At 31.9% G+C, this 17,638-nt stretch overlaps 1 protein-coding gene across 3 annotated transcripts in view; it reads left to right on the top strand.

Annotated features, from left to right (window-relative positions):
* Positions 1-17,638, top strand: part of ohgt (E3 ubiquitin ligase component cereblon) — a 108,750-nt gene that overhangs the window by 77,316 nt on the left and 13,796 nt on the right. For all 3 annotated transcript variants that reach the window (XM_085827137.1, XM_035359469.2, XM_035359470.2), the window contains 2 exons: positions 3,533-3,733; positions 6,313-6,506. In XM_085827137.1, the coding sequence (XP_085683263.1) occupies positions 3,533-3,733; positions 6,313-6,506 (395 nt within the window). The remainder of the gene's footprint in view (positions 1-3,532; positions 3,734-6,312; positions 6,507-17,638) is intronic.

The following is a 17,638-nucleotide window of genomic DNA, read 5'->3' as shown; positions in this document are numbered from 1 at the left end:
CGTTATACATCTGTTAGACGCGTCAGCCGTTCAACTGATTACTTTTAGTCTCTTTCGCCAGAGGGCGTTCGTGGAAGTAAAGTTCTAGTAAGCAAACGCGACAGTAGTATTTCATCTCGATGTACTCCGTCTTTGATATGATTTAAATCAAGTTCCTCCTCATTATAATTCGCTTCCGATAGTGAAGAAAGTGACCCACAGGTTATTGAAAACGAAAACATTTCGATTGACAAATTAGTCGGTATTCTCAACACAGCAATTATAGGACTTGAACAGCGGAACTTTGTAACTAAGCAAGAAATTATGTCTGTTTAATAGAATTAAAGAGAAAGTATTATCACATGAAACGAAGCAACTTACATTGAAAGAAATGTTTAATAAAGTAAACAAATAAATATTAAGCTTTTTCTTTTTGTAAATTTTGATACCCTTTAGATCATAATTGTTCTTTATTTCATAAATTACGGTTTCATATTTTTAATTTTATAATTTCTGCATGCCATCTTACCAGATTTAAACTGATGATCTATAATCCGGAAAAATTGATAATCCGGAATCGCCGAAGTCCCGACGAGTCCGGATTAACGACTTTTGACTGTATTGTTTTTTAGTTTGCTCAATTTGTTAAACGATTGTTAGTTATAATTTGAAAAATATTGGCCATATGTCTTATGAAAGGTCACACAAAATTAAATAGAATAGAATTTAACATAAATTATCAAATAAATATTTTGAAAAATGGATAAGAGAAATGTAGAAATATGTCTTAGGAATAACATTTTGAAATGTTGATAATAGTTGCTTAACTTGCATATCAGTATTCTCAAGTGCCTATCTTTATTGTTGTTCAAATAATGTAATAGTTCCTTAAAATTGTCAACATTTTTATAAATTTTGCCTTCTGATTGAATAAATGTAATGCTAAAAATAACAGTTTAAGAAATAAAGACAATATGTAATCAAACTATAAAGAAATACTATCTAAATGTTAAAAATCTCATTACATAGGTAACAGAAGTTGCACCAATTGTTTTGTACCATCTTTATTTAATATATTACAGAATCTCAGGTCTGGAATTATCAGGATTTTGACAGTTCTGGATTTTAGATCATTAGTTTAAATCTAGTAAGAGGACATGTAGACATGGAAACATTGAAGCTTCACTTGTTTAGGTCAGTTAGAAAAATGCTAGCCTCCCACAACCACTCTATGGCTAAAAATGTGATACAGGCCAACATCAAGCCAATGTCAGTGTATTGTCATTGGCCATAGTGCCTGTTCCTAGCCAGTGAGTGTTTGAAAATGAGATGAAGAACTCTCTATTAGACAGGAAAAAAATCACATTTATGGCACAACTGCTTCCTTTTGTTGAGTATTATATTCTCCATTTCTAGACTTCTGTATGGTAAGAAAGGATTTTTTTTTTTTTTTTTTTTTTGGTCCAGCTGGTCCAGATTTCAGACTTTGTTCTTTAGTTTAGTAAAATTGCCTTGAACTTGCCTTCAACTGATGAACTGATGATCAACAGTTTAATGACTTAGGTAACATATTAATTAAAGCTAATGCAAGGAATAGTTTAGAAGTCAAACAACAAAAACAGAATTCATAGCGGTCCTTACAAGTGCTTATAACTCTTTATATTTGAAAATAAAATATAAAAGCACTTACAGGTGCTTATTTTTTGCTTTTAGTGTTTTTTTTTTTTTTTTTTTTTTTTTTAAATGAACGCACATTTTTTCCCCGTACCAAAGTCGAAACTAAATAAACAACTTGTTATCCTTATATGGAAAGTCAGATGGTGAATCATACTCCCAGAAATAGCTTTTCACCTCTTTCTCTGCATTAACATAACCTTTGGTACGCGCGAGTACAGACAGGTGCACGTCATTCTATTGGTCTTACATTGGTCAAACTAAGAGAGCCTTAAAATTTCGTGTTAAGAAACATGAGGCATATGTTAGAGGAAAGGAAGCACAGAAGTCTTCTGTTGCCCAGCATTGTTGGTCTTAAAATCACACTTTCAATTATTCTGCTGTCAAAATTATTCAAAAAACTTATTCCATTGGTGAATTAGATTTTCTAGAGGCATTTCACATTTAAAAAAAATTTCCTGTTCTAGTTGACGACTCTAATTCCAATCCATCTTTGCCTTAAAGGCTGAAGCCTTTAAGGAAATTATGTTTTAGATCTAGTTTCATCAGCAGATGGCACCAGTAGTTTAACTCATGTCCAGCCATTCTTATCTTATCTAATCACTGTATCTTATCTCTTTCATTTATGCTTTGGCAGCTGAGGATGATGGTTCGGTAAATTCATTGAAACTTGTCCTTTGAAAATATAACGCTGAATTTTGTTGTTTGACATCTAAATTAATACGTGTTCGGCATGTTATTGTATCTTAATTAATGCAGGTAAATCTAGAAGCTGTTTATTTGAAAAAGCAAGATTTTTAAGAAAAAAAAGCTTGTTTATTCTTATAGTAGTAAAAGTATTGTTACTTTAGTCCTGCAACTCTAATAGTTAAATGACAAGTTGTCTCTTTGTTTGAGATATAATATTAAAGTCTTTGAAGGTTTTTAAAAGTCTTTTTTTATTTAAACAGAACCTTGAATATAAGATCACAATTTGGTGCTGCAAATAACCACAGCTTGTTACAATGCAAATTAAAATACGAATAGTCAGTTCAAATTAAATGTTGATCTGTAGTCAAAGACTACCAGTTAAATACTAAGCTATAGGCTGCTCAGTAATTTACTGGTATGCAAGTTTAAAGTATCAACAGTGAGAGAACAGTCGAAGACTACCAGTTAAATACTAAGCTATAGGCTGCTCAATGATTTACTGGTGTGCAAGTTTAAAGTATCAACAGTGAGAAAACACAAAGCTATGATAGTTACAGTTAGCTAGAGCTGACAGAATATAAGCACATAGCACACATGCCAGAAACACTCTCTTTCTCGAGATCCAAAAACCTCAGCTTAAGTAAATAATTTGCATTCTGGTGAGGAATATGGAAGGAAGAAGTTAGAGTACAGATCTAAATCATAATAACTAGTTAGTTTAAAATAGGAACCTTGTAAAAGGTAGCAGTTGATATTATTCAAAGTTTAACAGTAAATGAAGTGATAGTATTTGAAAGTTCAGTTCAAAAGTAGCCAACATTTAAGAGGAAGTTTGTTGTAATGAGCTGACATGCTAAGGGTTAATTCAACATAGAAATTCATAAACGGTTATTCAACATGAAATTCATATTAATTCATACATTTCTTGACTAAATTTTATTGAGCAATATATGAGTGCTCATGAATTTAATTTCATTATTTCAAATTTGTTGCGGTTTTGAAAATGTTTGTTGGCATTATTGTAAATGCAGTCAAGTTAAGGACTAAGGTTATTAAGAGCTATAATTGCATGTGAGTGAATATTCTAACAGTTTGATTGTATATTAGCAATCATGAACAATGTAATTTATCAATTTTGTATTTTTATTTTTTAATAAATATTATAATATATCTATATATATTTGTGCAGTATATACTTATGCAGAGAATTAAATCAAAACTTCAAGGCTGGAACAGGACACTGAGGTCTGATCATATGCCTTGCAATCCTAAAGAGTTTTCTTACTGGGTTGCAGCTAATCTTCCTTTAGACGATAACCAGAGGTTGACATTGCTTGGCATAGATGAGGTCACTCAAAGGCTCAGACATGAACTTAAAATTTTAGAAGAAGTATGAAATTTGTATTGTTTTATATTACTTGTTTGTGAAAGTATCATATTCATTCACTGAGAGATTGTTTTAATTTTAATATTTTTAGAGTTTTGTAGGATGCATTTTAAACACCATGAAGATGTGTTTGTTGTTTTCAATAAATGGATTTTGTGTCCTGGCAAAATAAAAATATTGCCACTCGAGTAAAATATTTTAAGTGCAGTATTTGCAATGGCAAGGCTTTGTGTTTCTGGCAGTGGATACGGTAGTCAGCTTTTCCCATCAAAAGCGAGGAGGTTAGAATAGAAGGAGAGAGGATTCGCAGTTTCTTCCACTATTGGTTAATGAAACCCTACAGAACAAGCAGCGTCCATGTTTGTTCTGTCAATACAGTGCATTATGGCAGTGAAACGTCTTGTTTCCAAGCTGTTCCATGCATGTATTTTCCAGTAAAAGTATGTTAAATTTATAATCAAATGCTTCGCTATTGTTAAATTTTTGTTTTGAAGTAATAAAGATGATATCATAATTTATTATGTACAGAAAATTATTGAGAAATAGTTCGAAATCTATATGCATGTGTATAACATTAAAACCTTTAAAAATGATGTTTCTGCATATTTCAAGGATTTATTTAGGTTTTATTAGCAACCTCTTGGGTGTACTTTCCAATTTTTACTTTAAGAAGTGATATTTTTGATTTATTCACAATATTATCATAATTTATTTAAAGAATAATTTCGTATATAAAATTTAAGAGATGGGAAGAAAAGTTATTTTATTTTAGTATGCTTAAATACTTCAGCTTTAAGTTGTAATACACTAAAACAAAAATATTATATTTAAGCAGATATCTGAAAAATAGTCACAAGTTGCATTTTTTTAAATGAAAGTTTTAAATAGATCCTTTTCAGAACCAACAACCTTATAACAACAAGAAAATAAATATTAATAAAATAAAACAGATTTATGTGAATTTAGTGATTTAGTTTATGAGTGTTTCATATTTATGAATCTCAAAGAAAGTGCCTTGAATTAAGCTGAATTACAGAAATCTACCTATATAAATTTTTGATACGTGTTTCCACATGTTCAGTTGTGTAAATATTTTACACAATTGAAATTTTTAACAACAGAACAGTTTATCTTGATCAAATGTACAAATTATATTCATAACAGTTCACAAAACTTAAAAAATGAATAATAATTAATTTATATTTAATACATGCATTAAAAATGAATAATAATTAATAATAATTCATAGTGACAGTAGTAACATGGCCGTCAAGATTCATGGTTTGAGGTGAACCTTCATTCCTTCTATTCTAACCTTCTTGATCAAAAGTGACTGCAGGTTCTATGGCAGCCTTTATAGTATCAACAATAAATCCAAATCCCTCCATGGGATAAACTGTAGTCGGCAGAACTCACGACGTTGAGGGGGCCAAACTAAATCTGCAGTTTCTTGTAACATGGTTTATTCAAAGTTCAGCCGTCACTATAGAGTCTTGTATTCTTACATAACATCAAATGTATGAGAAATCTTAGACCAAAAGCGAATTATCGCTGTGTATTGTAAGGGCTACAGGGAAAGGGTGTAAAGAACCCTTTTATTCGACTCAAATAAAAGTTAACAGATGGCACCACTCATGCTTACAGAAGCCAACAATTTTGGCTTAAATCAAAGAATATAATGAACTAAAACTAAGAAAAATTAAGTTAGCCTAACTGCTGCTCACTTAGAATAATGCACAAGCTGGTTGTGACAACCTAAGGTTCGCATAATAAGCTAAATTGCGAGAATTGTGCTATGCTGCAAAAAACGTCTCATGAGAAAATCAAATTAGCAACATAAGCCTCAGCAGACAGAACATGCTCTCATTCTACCCTCTAGAAACCTTCCTTTAAATACTCTTTTCTTTTATCTCATTCAAGTATCATGTGAGCTAGAAATTTACATTCTGGCATGAAAATAGAAATGAGGAAGATAGGAAAGTGATTTTAACTTAATATAACTTAACTAAAGGACTTGAATGAGACTTTATACATTTCTATCACTTCAACAAGTTATGCTGGGAAACAATGAAAAATGATGGCTCCAGTAATTTTAAGCTCATGCATATAGGGAAAGCAAAGCTTTACAGCCAAGGTGTTATTTACAAGTTTAAAATGTAGTAACAGAATTATTGAAAAATCCAAAAATTATCTGAACACTCAAAATAAAAATTAAGAGTAATATTTTTAATTTATTACTTACTTTAATCTAGTTTTTTTTATAATAAATGTTGCATTCATTCTATATTTATTTTCATATGCTACTATTATTATGGGAGAACTTAAATTCACCAACTGCTACTATTATTAAGGGGTACAGGGAGTATTAGTTTAATATTTTTATACTTAACATTGTTATAACTTACTGACCAGTATATTTGTATTTAATTCAAGTAATTAAGATACTAGATTTCTGTTATGATATGTTATATCAAAAGTCATTTAAGAATTCTTAATTAATCAAAAGTATGTTACGTTGTTTTTTCTTCATTTATAATTCTTTGTTCACAGTAAATGAAAAATTATATAGAAAATCCTTTCAGTGTTCAGTTCTGTGCTGTCGAGACTGTCTCAATGTCATTGCACTTCGTGAAGATATTTTCAGCATGTCATTACAAGGGCCTCAAGGAACATATGTTAATCCCAATGGCTATGTACATGAAGCTGTTACTGTATATAAAGCTAAAGGTCTTCTGGTCAGTGGTCGACCATCGACTGAACAAAGTTGGTTCCCTGGGTGAGAGAAAATTTTCACTTTCTTTTTTTCTGGTTGATAAGTAGATATATTTCCTCACTTAAATCATATAAATTTTCTTTAAGATAAGAAATCATATCCTTTGCTTTTTTTTTTCCAGTTTGATTCCAAAGCTGTTGTATATAACACTTAATCAAAGACATTTTAATTTTAGTTAATGTTTTGGAATTTATGTTTAATTTCTTAACTGTAATTTGGTATAAAATGTCTAGCAACATTTGTCATCGTTTGTGTTTGATTCAAGTAGAGAAGTCTGCAAGTAGAGAATCACAGTTGAAACATTTTTAAGTGTTTCAACTGAACAAATAAACCTCCTTGACAAGCTCAACAAGCCATGAGCTTGTCAAGGAGGTTTATTTGTTTCCGAATAATTTATCAATCCTCTTTCATTTTAATAAATCCAGCAAAAATCATTATATGCACACAGAATTTTTTAAGGAAAAATCATTATTTCAGGAATCAGTAGAAGATGGAACAGATGAATTTAATAAATTGCCATATATTAATATTTTTATACCAAAATAATCTACAAGGTGATTACAATTAAGGCTCTTATTTAAAAATGCTCTAAAGTAGGAGCCATTGTACAGAGTGACTTGAATATACTGAGCAATGGAATTTTGTTTAACAAAGTAATAAATCTTTCAATATGCACAAACAGATGACAGTGTACTCTTCAAAAATGGAAATTCTGTTAGCTGGGAGGGGGGAGGGAAAAAAGGGTCAACTAGGGGACAATGGCAATTAACAACATATGATTTAAGATTTCATGGAAACATACACTGAGGAAGTCATGAACCAAGTAAGAAATATGACTAGAAATATTACAACTGAATAATCTAGAAATACCTACAATTTAAACAAGAAATATGCTGTAATGAATATGCTCCACCTTATTCTGTTATGAACTGAAAGTATAAAATAGCATGTTTTACAACAGATTGGAATGTATATGTAGCGATGCTGTGGGTGTGACATATAATCTGTGCCTTCAAATCAGCAAAGACAGCAATTTGAACACTGTATGCAACATTTTTAGGTGCCTCTAAAGCCAGAATTGACAAGAGTCAAGGTTAGGAGAACTTAATGACCAAGCTGTTTGAAAATGATGGCTGATAATCCTGTCATTTCTGAAATGGAAATTCAACAATTATTTCACTGTTGTCACAAATGTGCAGAAGAATGACATCTTGCATAAAAATTGAGCTAATCCATAAATTTAAGCTGTTGAAGTGCTGGAATGATATGGTTGTATGAAAGAGATTCATACTATTGGTTAGTGATGAAAAGGTAATAGAAGACAGAAGACCCATTTTCTTGGAGGGGGGAATGAGTGAATGATAAATGCTACCATAAATCTGCACCACATGGTGAGCTTTGAAGGATAAAAAACAATGATTGCAGTTGGAATGGATTCTCGTTTGCCCTTATTCTGCAGTTGTGTAACAGTAGTACATTGGAAGTAGAAATGAGCTTCATCTCTCCACTGAATATTCCATATCCGTCCAGTGTCTACTTCCATCCTAGCAAAACATTGTGGGGTGAAAACTTTTCGTTGTAGCAGTTCAGCTAAAAACAGTTGCTGAACATATATAGTTTTGTATGGAAAATATTAGAAGATGTTTTGTAAAATTTTGCTAACCATACTGACTGGCACGTCTAACAATTGAATAATTCTTCATACATTGCAGCTTCCTATGCCACTGCTCATCTCTTCCTGCAGTGTTGTAGCCACATTTTCTACTGATGGTGTTGCTTTTCTTCCTGTGCCAGGTTTTATGTCCAGTGATTAAAATTCAAGAATCATTTTCCGTAGGCAGTTTGCAGACACTAAACTAGCTCTTAAGCACATTAATGTCCAGAGCTTCCCAAAAGCAGTTAATGCACAGTCACCATTCAGGCAAAAAAGAATCCTGAGCAGATCATGATCCTTCAGTGACAAAATTATGACTAGGCACTCAGACTCAGTAACTTATGGGAACAGGTATTTAGTGTATGATTTTGTATTATGGGAATTTAGTGTATGAGGCACATATGCATATTAATTTCCCACACAACCATGTAGCTAATTAGCAATTCTTATGGCAAGAAAAGTTCCTGTGTTTGATGAATATTTAATTGTGAATTTTGGGAGTATTTTTTCTCAATTTGCCAAATAAATTCCATTGTTTACCTTTATTTACTGTATATTCTGGTGTACATGGAGTATAATGAAGGAGGTGAAATTGGTATTATCACTTTTTTCAGAAATGGTTCACTTTTTGTCGCATTATTTATAGAGGGCGCTGCAATCACAAGTGGTTCGTCTTTTCGTAGTATTTGACATAGGCAGTAATACCGAAAATATTGCAGTATCGTGAAAATATTGATTTTATATCAATTTCCATTATTTTTGAAAATGTATCCAGGACTCTCTTTTCTTTTCCTTTTATTGGATAGCTCACTATGGCAGGGTGAAGACCATGATCCTACCTTTTGTAAGCCGCTGTACTACTGAAGTTTTCTCTTAACACTACACACACACCATGATAATGACTCCACAAAATTTCCAACTCAGACCAATCCTTAAAACTGAATTATGATTATGAACTGTTTGTAAATATGACTGAACAAAATTTCCAATTCAGTCTTTAAATCTTGTTAATTGAAATTTTTATTTTATGCATTTCATTTTTTACATGTTATTCAGTATTTAACAATACATTAATACGCAGATACTATATCCAACTTTCGAATACAGTGAAACCTGGTTACAACAATATTTTAGGGACCAAATAAATATATTGTTGTAGAGAGGCATATTGTTATATCAAGGGCCCACATATTTTGAGCATTTAATAAGAGTTTTTTTTTTTTTATTATTATTAGTTTAAGGTGCATAACATACTACTTTTAAGTCTATATTTAGAAGAAATTAATTTGTAAAATACTAATAATAGTGGTTTAAATACTAAAAAATAAATAAATAAGATAAATTCAGAAAATAAGCACAGAAATATTCACATACCTGAAAACACTTTTTATTGAAAATAATCCAATATTTTTGTTTGTTTATTGATTTTTTTAACTGTTAAGTTCACCAATACTGTATGCATTGAGTCTAGTGCACGAAAATGTTCTTCATTTGTCGACGGAAGGCTTGAAAAATATGTCCGTAGAGAATTCACAGATTGAAGAGCTTCCTGGGATGACAATAAGGAGTGCGATGGATCTGTATTATCATCTTCATCATTGTTTCCTATCTCATCAGTAATTTCAGAGAGAATATCTTCATCAGTAACTCCTGCGAAAACCATAAGATCATCATCTGCCGTTAAATAGTCTTCTATACTAATTCCAAACTTTTTACCGCTTGTTTCCTCAAGTTGGGATATGGATTTTTTGATGTGCAAAACACATTCTTGATCATCTGAGAGATCATTGTCTATGGAATTTTCATCATTATCAGATTTCTTATCTTCCATAACACAAAGACCGGCCTTTTTCCAGCAATTCCGAATGGTTTTTTCTGTTACTTCCCACCAACTTCCAGCAATATTGTCACACGCTTCCTTGACATTTACAGCTTTGAAAGGGTCTTCTACTTTATTTTCAAAGTTTACAAGTATGGAGTCCACCAACCGTTTTCTGTAATATCCTTTGAAACACTTAATTATGCCCATATCAAGAGGCTGTAAAATTGAAGTGCAATTGGCAGGGAAAAAAGCGATTTAGATATTTTGTAGCTTTGGAAATGACGTGTGAGCACCACAGTTATCTATCAACAAAACAATTTTTTTTTCTTTCTCTTCTTCATTTCATTGTCTAACTTCTGTAACCATTCGGAAAAAAATTTAGACGTCATCCAAGCCTTCTTATTTGCTTTATACTCCACGGGAAGAATTTTCACGTTCTTAAAGCACCTTGGCTTCAATGATTTACCAATGACGAGAGGTTGTATTCTATGTGTTCCTGTGCTATTTGTACACAGAAGAACAGTCAGTCTCTGCTTTGATTTCTTCCCTCCATAACACTTTTCACCCTTGAATGCCAATGTTCAATCGGGTAGGAGTTGGAAAAACAGCCCAGCTTCATCTGCATTATAAATGTCTTCTGGAGCATACTTTTCTAAGATTTCTTTCATCTTGTTTTGCCGCCATTCATTTGCGTCGTTTATTGGGGCTGACTTTTTCTCTCCGTGAACTTCTTGGAAAGTTATTCCATGACGATCTCGAAAACGCATTAACCAACCTTTGCTAGCTTTGAAAGTTTCATTCCCTAGCATTGCTGAAAATTTCCATGCTTTTGCACATAATAAAGGTCCATTTATTGGGACATTTGTTGCTCTCATCTCTTGAAACCACTTTAAAACAGCAGCATCATTGTTTTCATTTGTCGCAACTTTCAGTCGTTTTCGCTCTGGGTTAATTTCATTTGAAGTTACAGCATCTTCGATTTGCTTTCTCTTCTTTAGGAACGTTGCAACTGTAGATTGCGATAATCCATGTTTCTTAGCCGCATCAATCTGCTTCATTCCCTCATCAATATCATTGATAACGTTGAGTTTATCTCGAAAAGATAGTTGCTTTTGCCCTGCCATCTTAGGGAACAATATCGCGTGAAAGAAAGAAAAGTTTAAACCAAATGTTTCGCGTAGAACTTAAAATTGTTAAAGACTATAAAACAACCTTTGAACTCACTTTTCAGTACGTCACTTAACAACACCCCGCCTCCAACTCCCCCTGTTCCTCTTGGCACTTGTTCTGTGACAAGGTGACCAGACAGGTCTAGATGTCCTTAAACCTTACCAGAATTCCAAAGCTTACTGGGAAATGAGACTAGGCATACATTTACACTTCACCTCCCTCACCCACTCCAATTCCCAAAAGGGTGGTCTTCATCTGTTTTGAAATCTGAACAATAGCTATTTATTCAGGGATAAGTTGAATATCCACAATGAGTCTTAATAGACAGAAAAAATAACAAAAGAAAATAAGAAAAAGAAAAAAAAAAAAAAAAAAAAAAAGCATTTGAAAATCAAAATATTATTATAAAGGGAGAAAATAATACTGAAATTTAGATTGAAAAAATCGTTTTACAGAGGTTTATTGTTCTAGAGAATATAGCAATATTGAGGGGAGATTAACATTAGTTTATATGCAAAATCACCGGGACCACAAAATATTATTGTAGTAGAGGGAGTTATTGTTGTATCGGGTATCGTCGTAGCGAGAGTTTACTGTATATGTAATTCTAACTTCCATTCATTAATGTAATTTTATAAAAAATATGTTGTTCAACAGTACACCCTTCGGGGAAACTTCAGGATATGCCTGGATACTGCACATTTTACTTGCAATAATATGTTAATTAAAGATCTTGAAGACACATTATTTAAATGTCTATTGTTTTCAGCATGCTGATTTGAATATTGAAAAATTGAAAATATTGCCACTTGAGTGAAATATTTGCTGCAAGCCTCATGAGCTAAGGATCAAATGAAATAAATGCACAGCTATGTCTTGAATAATGATGAAACACTAAATTTATAATGAAATAATTGCATAGCAAAGTTTTTCCTATTTTTTATTTTACCATTTTGAGCAACTCATTTTGAATATAAGATTTTTATAGTTTATATATAATTTAAGCATGGTGAACAGCTCAATGTCTGCATACATATCCTTTGGAGGAAAAGAGTTTGGCACATGTATTTTTAAAATACAAAAGATCTGCATTATTTTTTAAGTTAAAATACTGCATTTATTGATTAGAAGTTAGTTCAAGCAGGACAAAATTAAAGATAGATTGAATTAGTTTCAATATATTTTTTACTGTTTTTTTACTCCTTACATTTAATTATGAATAATATAAAGCGAGTTCATCATAACCAAGTGTTCAGAGTACTTAATTGAATTCAAATATGACTGCTATTTCAAAAGCTTGTCATATCAGTTTGAAACATAATTCAGTTCTTCTCAAATAACAAAAATATGGAAATTTTTAAAAGAAAACAATAAAAATATCAAAATCAAAACTGACATCTGATTCATAAATAAGACATAGCTCATTATGACAGTAAAGAAAATTTACTGACTAAGGCAAAAAATTCTACAAGCTTCATTAAAATTTCACCACAGTTTATATCAAGCTGTGTATCTAGGCATTTTACAAAATGAGAGACATGAAGAACCTATTCTAATTAAATTTAACATATATACAGTAAGTATTATTACTAGAAGTATGATTATTTTTCTAAGGGGACTGAAAAATACCTTCGAATTAATCAATCATAAAAAGTACTACAAGCCTTACAGTATGAAAGCAGCAAATTAATTTTATGATTTGAGGAATAAAATACAATCATTACTGAGAAGAATATTATAATATTGATAATAACTCAATCCATCACATAAAAACATGAACATTTCTCCATCCGTTAGGAAGCTTAGCCGCCTGCTGACTCAATAAATGTTTACATTTAGAACTGCTCAGATGGAACAGCAGTGCCATCTAGTGATCGTGACATTTTTGGACCTGTTTTTCTACTAGGCAGTTTCACCTCCTTCATATACTCTGCGCTGACATATAATAAAAAAGAGGACCAAAATTTATGGTTGCACATTATATACCAGGTATAAAAATAATGACTTAAAACTATGGAAAAAATTGGATTTTTACTTGCATGGAAATGCTACTTATTTAAAAGAAACGACATACCTTATAAAATTAAACATTTTTATTACTGGATAACATGAAGATTTTGTGATGTTCATCTTCCATATATCTTCATGCATAAATATTGAGTTTATTTTCATCTTCACCATCATTGTTATTTTGATCCATAAATAAATAATCATTATCCATTCCATCTTTCACCAACACCAAACATCCTTGCTGCAGCATGATTTCCATTTCGTAAAATGAATGGCTTTGCATTTGAAACCAGCATTGTGTTTGTTTCTTTTTATGGGAGCCTTATTTACTGTTAAAAAGAGCACTAGATCAACTGTATTTCAACTAAAGTGAATGTGATTTACTAAAGCTTTCGATTTTACTTCAAAATCACGGCGTCAAATGACTGCAGAAAGAGAAAACTTGCAACTCCTAATTCCACAAATTCATTCGGGTTGGAAGTGCTCTGCAATAGCATTATTTTGGACATTTGCACTGAATACAATCCACCTTCTTTACTGGAGTATTTGGCCCACCAGCAGCCGAGCAGTAAAGTTGCTGAACACTGGTAGTTCGGTCCAAGGTTCGAATCCCGCGGACGGCCTGGCTGCATGGACGTTTTCGTGGTTTTCCCCATATGTAACGTGTATATGAGCCAGTTTTCCTTAGAAAGTCCTCCACGAAGGCATCCCTCCGGTTAGGCAGATAGCCCTCGAGGCTTTACCATAATCACACACAAACACAATTCCTGGAATATTTACTTCCTCAAGCATTTAACCCACGCACATATTGTTCCCCTTATTGCTTGTCAGTGCAGTTTTACCATTGTTCGAAAGGCTAGGACGAATCTTTGAATAAGTGGTCTCAAAAGATAAGAGCATTGCACATGTATCTTTCAGGTTTTTTTCGTTAAGAATTACGTGTGCGTTATATGGTGAATATACCTAAAAATTAGAAAAAAAAAATTTTCAGTTCATTCTGACCAATGTTGTTATTTTACAACCAGAACTTCTAGTTTTAAAACCAGAACTTTAATGACTCTGCACTTTAAAATCACTTCCCATATTTACGTGTGTGGTGTATTGTATTTTAACAAAAGTTCGTTACCACTAAATGCAGTATATTAGTGTGTGGATATGCTCATTAAATGCCTGTATAAAACAATGGTTAATCTATGACAGATGATGATTGTATGGTGTGGAGCACCTTTTTATACGTTCTAATTTTAAAGAATGCTGATCTCATCTTTTTTTAAATTCATAATTTTATGTATATAAACATACTTTTGAACTATTCTCATGTACAACTGTTTACAAAAATGTGTAACATGAGCCAGGTTCCCTTAGAAAGTCCTCCAAGAAGGCATCTCTTTGCTTAGGCAGATAGCCCTCGAGGCTTTGCTGTAATCACATAAACCAAACCAACCTTGCGCCACCTTCTTAAAATAGATGTATTTCTAAGGATATTTCTAAACATTCTTACAAAAAAATAGAATTTTTAATCAAAATTTCTCAAGAAAAATGTGAATTTATAAATTGAAGGGTATTGAAAAGTTTGCTGTATTTATTAAAAGTGTGATAACACCAAATATGGTTTACACACTTTCTTAAAATTATTTGAAAAAATGAATGATACACCTTCTTTCCACTCATGCTCAATGAAAGGGAAAGAAAAATAGGTTACGATAAATTAAGAGTTTTGCTATGTGAATTATTCTTGGTGCAAACTGAAAAAAGTGCAATAAGATAAATTAAAAAAAATTATTGTTAAGTTTTGCACCAAATTTTACCAAATTCCATATTTAAACATAATTTGAGTCATAGAATCGAAATATGGGGAAAAATCAGTATGCCATTTCAGAAAAAGTCCAATTTTATATCAAAATACATATGTTAGAGCAATGCTGTATACAAATCTGGTATATAATGTAAGTTGCGCTTTCAAGACATGAATAAATTTGCCATGACAATTTTGTCAATTGGCTCAGTGGAATGGGAGATACAGAACTGACCTCCCCCTCCCCCTTTTTTGTGTGTGTTTACATGTTGTACATATATATATATGGAATGTTAAATAATATTTGATTTATTTAGTATTCATAGACATTGACTGGCAAAATTTATCTGTTTCTGAAAATCAAATAATACCTGTTGTGTGTGCTTTCATTTTAAATGTTACACTTTTATACAAGATAAAGGTCTGGAAATTACTTTCTCAGTTTTCTGCATAGTTGCTTTTAAATTAATGCATTTAGAAAGCTGTTAAGCATCGGATTCTAGTAGGAAAAGGAGTATTTTGACATAACCTCCAAACTTTTTCTGAACAGTATCCTTCAAATCATCATTGTCATTGTAGCATGAATCAAACAGATGCTACTTTGTGTTTTAAAATAAAGAGAAATCACTCGATGCCAAGTCTGATTAATATAATGGGGGAGAAACAAAATCAATGTTTGTTGAACAAATCTCGGAAATCTGATCTGTGTATACTAAAACATTATTGAGCAAAAGCAACACTTTTTAACTAAGTTTGTCATAGTGTTTTACCTTCGTGTAAGGCTTTTTGGGAGTTGAATCAACATTTAGCATTATGAACAACTTTTGTTTTGCTATTATTTTGTATCTAATCAGTAAACAATGGTCTCTCTTAATTTCAGAAAATGGTGTCTAAATTTTTTTTCTGTCATATTTCTGGGCTCTGGGTGTATGAGGTTGGGTAGATCTGTTGTATGTCCTCATCATGCTTTCTCATTTCATTTTTGAGTCATAGTAATGAAGCAATGTTCCATCTCTTAACTACATTTTAGCCAGTGGCAGATTGATGAAATGGGACCCATCTCATTTGAACATATTACCACAAATTGCAACCATGCATTTATGAATATAAATTAGTTCTGTCTTTTCTTTTATCAAGATATCAGTCACTGTTTTATGCATAATATTTGTTGTATTAATAGATATCACTGATTGGAAAAATTTAACAGCTTCTTAAAAATCAAATAACAACACTTACTATGTGTGGTTTCCTTTTTATACTTCCAAAGGATGATGCAGTCATTTCACTATGTTTTTAACATCCCACAAGCATTACATCATACATATGCATAGACTATCATAAATCACTTCAGTACAGTGAACTGTCTCTAAGGAGACCATGTGAGGTACCAGAAGATTTAGTTCTTCTGTGTTGATCAAAGATGATATTCAATGTTAACATTATGTTCTCCTAAGTATTGATCACTTTTTGAGGTAATAATGTTAAGGAAGTAATTGCCACTAGAAGTTTTCTTGTATTTATCTCACTGTTTTTTCTATTTCCTTTATACTTTATGAGTTTAATGAAAGATATTTCCTTTATACTCAATGAGTATAATGAAAAACTTATGTCATTTTTATATCATTTGTCTGTAGTGTGTAATCTAAGTGCAAATCTTCAACTATTTCATGTTCATGGAGCATCATTGCTCTTTTAACAGTGAGCTACGACATAAAATTTTGTTGTTTCTTTTCCTTCTCATACATATTTTCCATTGCATTACAGTTTACATTTAACCCCTTCACGCCGACTGTCACGTCCATGTGCCAGCAACCAACACACTCACCTCCCGGCCGATGCGCAGGCGTGCCAGAGCATTTTCCCGTTCACTACCGACTGTCACGTATGTGTGCCAGTGTCCTAGAATGTTTGAAAAACTATAATTTCTGCCACAAGACGGCACTGTATGTCCATATGGTTTCAGATACATGTACATTAGACCACCTACTCGAAATGAGAGAAGCATGACTCACATCCACGTGTTTTTGATTATATAAACAAATGGGGAAATAAATGTTTCCGAATGGCGTGATTTATGACGTCTCTTTAAATCGCACTTTTATTCGCACGTGGTAGTTGTTTACTGTAAGTAGAGAAGTTTTATTTGCGCTAAAGCATTGGGTGTTTCGGTTTGCAGTTCAGTTTTTAGAAAATAATTAGATCTTGTTAGACGTGAATTCTTTCTGTTTTTACTGTTGCAATGTCGAAGCGTTGAAAATGTTTAACAGAGCATGAAATAGCAGAAATGATGCGAAATATTTCAGATATTGATTCTGAAATTCTGATATTTATTTTGAAAGATTAACTGAAAGACATTTTCCAAAACTTTGTTGAGAAGAGACTGATAAGAAAATGAGACAATGATGCTTCGTTTGTTCACATTCCCGGAAAAATCCTCCAAAACGGCAAATGAGTTATTACGAGTGCAAGGAATATAACGTAGGACTGTGTGTAGATCCCTGTTTTCAAATTTTTCATACGAAAAGAGAATTTTAAGTAATATATTTAGTTTTCAGATGTATAATGTTAAAAGTTATAAAATGGTGAGTAATGAAAATAAAATGTGTAAAATATGCATTTAAACAAGAAATAAGGTAATTAAAGTATATAGTATAAAAATATCTATAAAGCATAAGCCGTTTAAA

This window comes from Stegodyphus dumicola, chromosome 1 (genome assembly GCF_044657685.1).
Source record: "Stegodyphus dumicola isolate Sdum_Otavi_A_Nest chromosome 1, ASM4465768v1".
Lineage (NCBI taxonomy): Eukaryota > Metazoa > Arthropoda > Arachnida > Araneae > Eresidae > Stegodyphus > Stegodyphus dumicola.
This window is presented reverse-complemented; position numbering and strand designations above follow the sequence as displayed.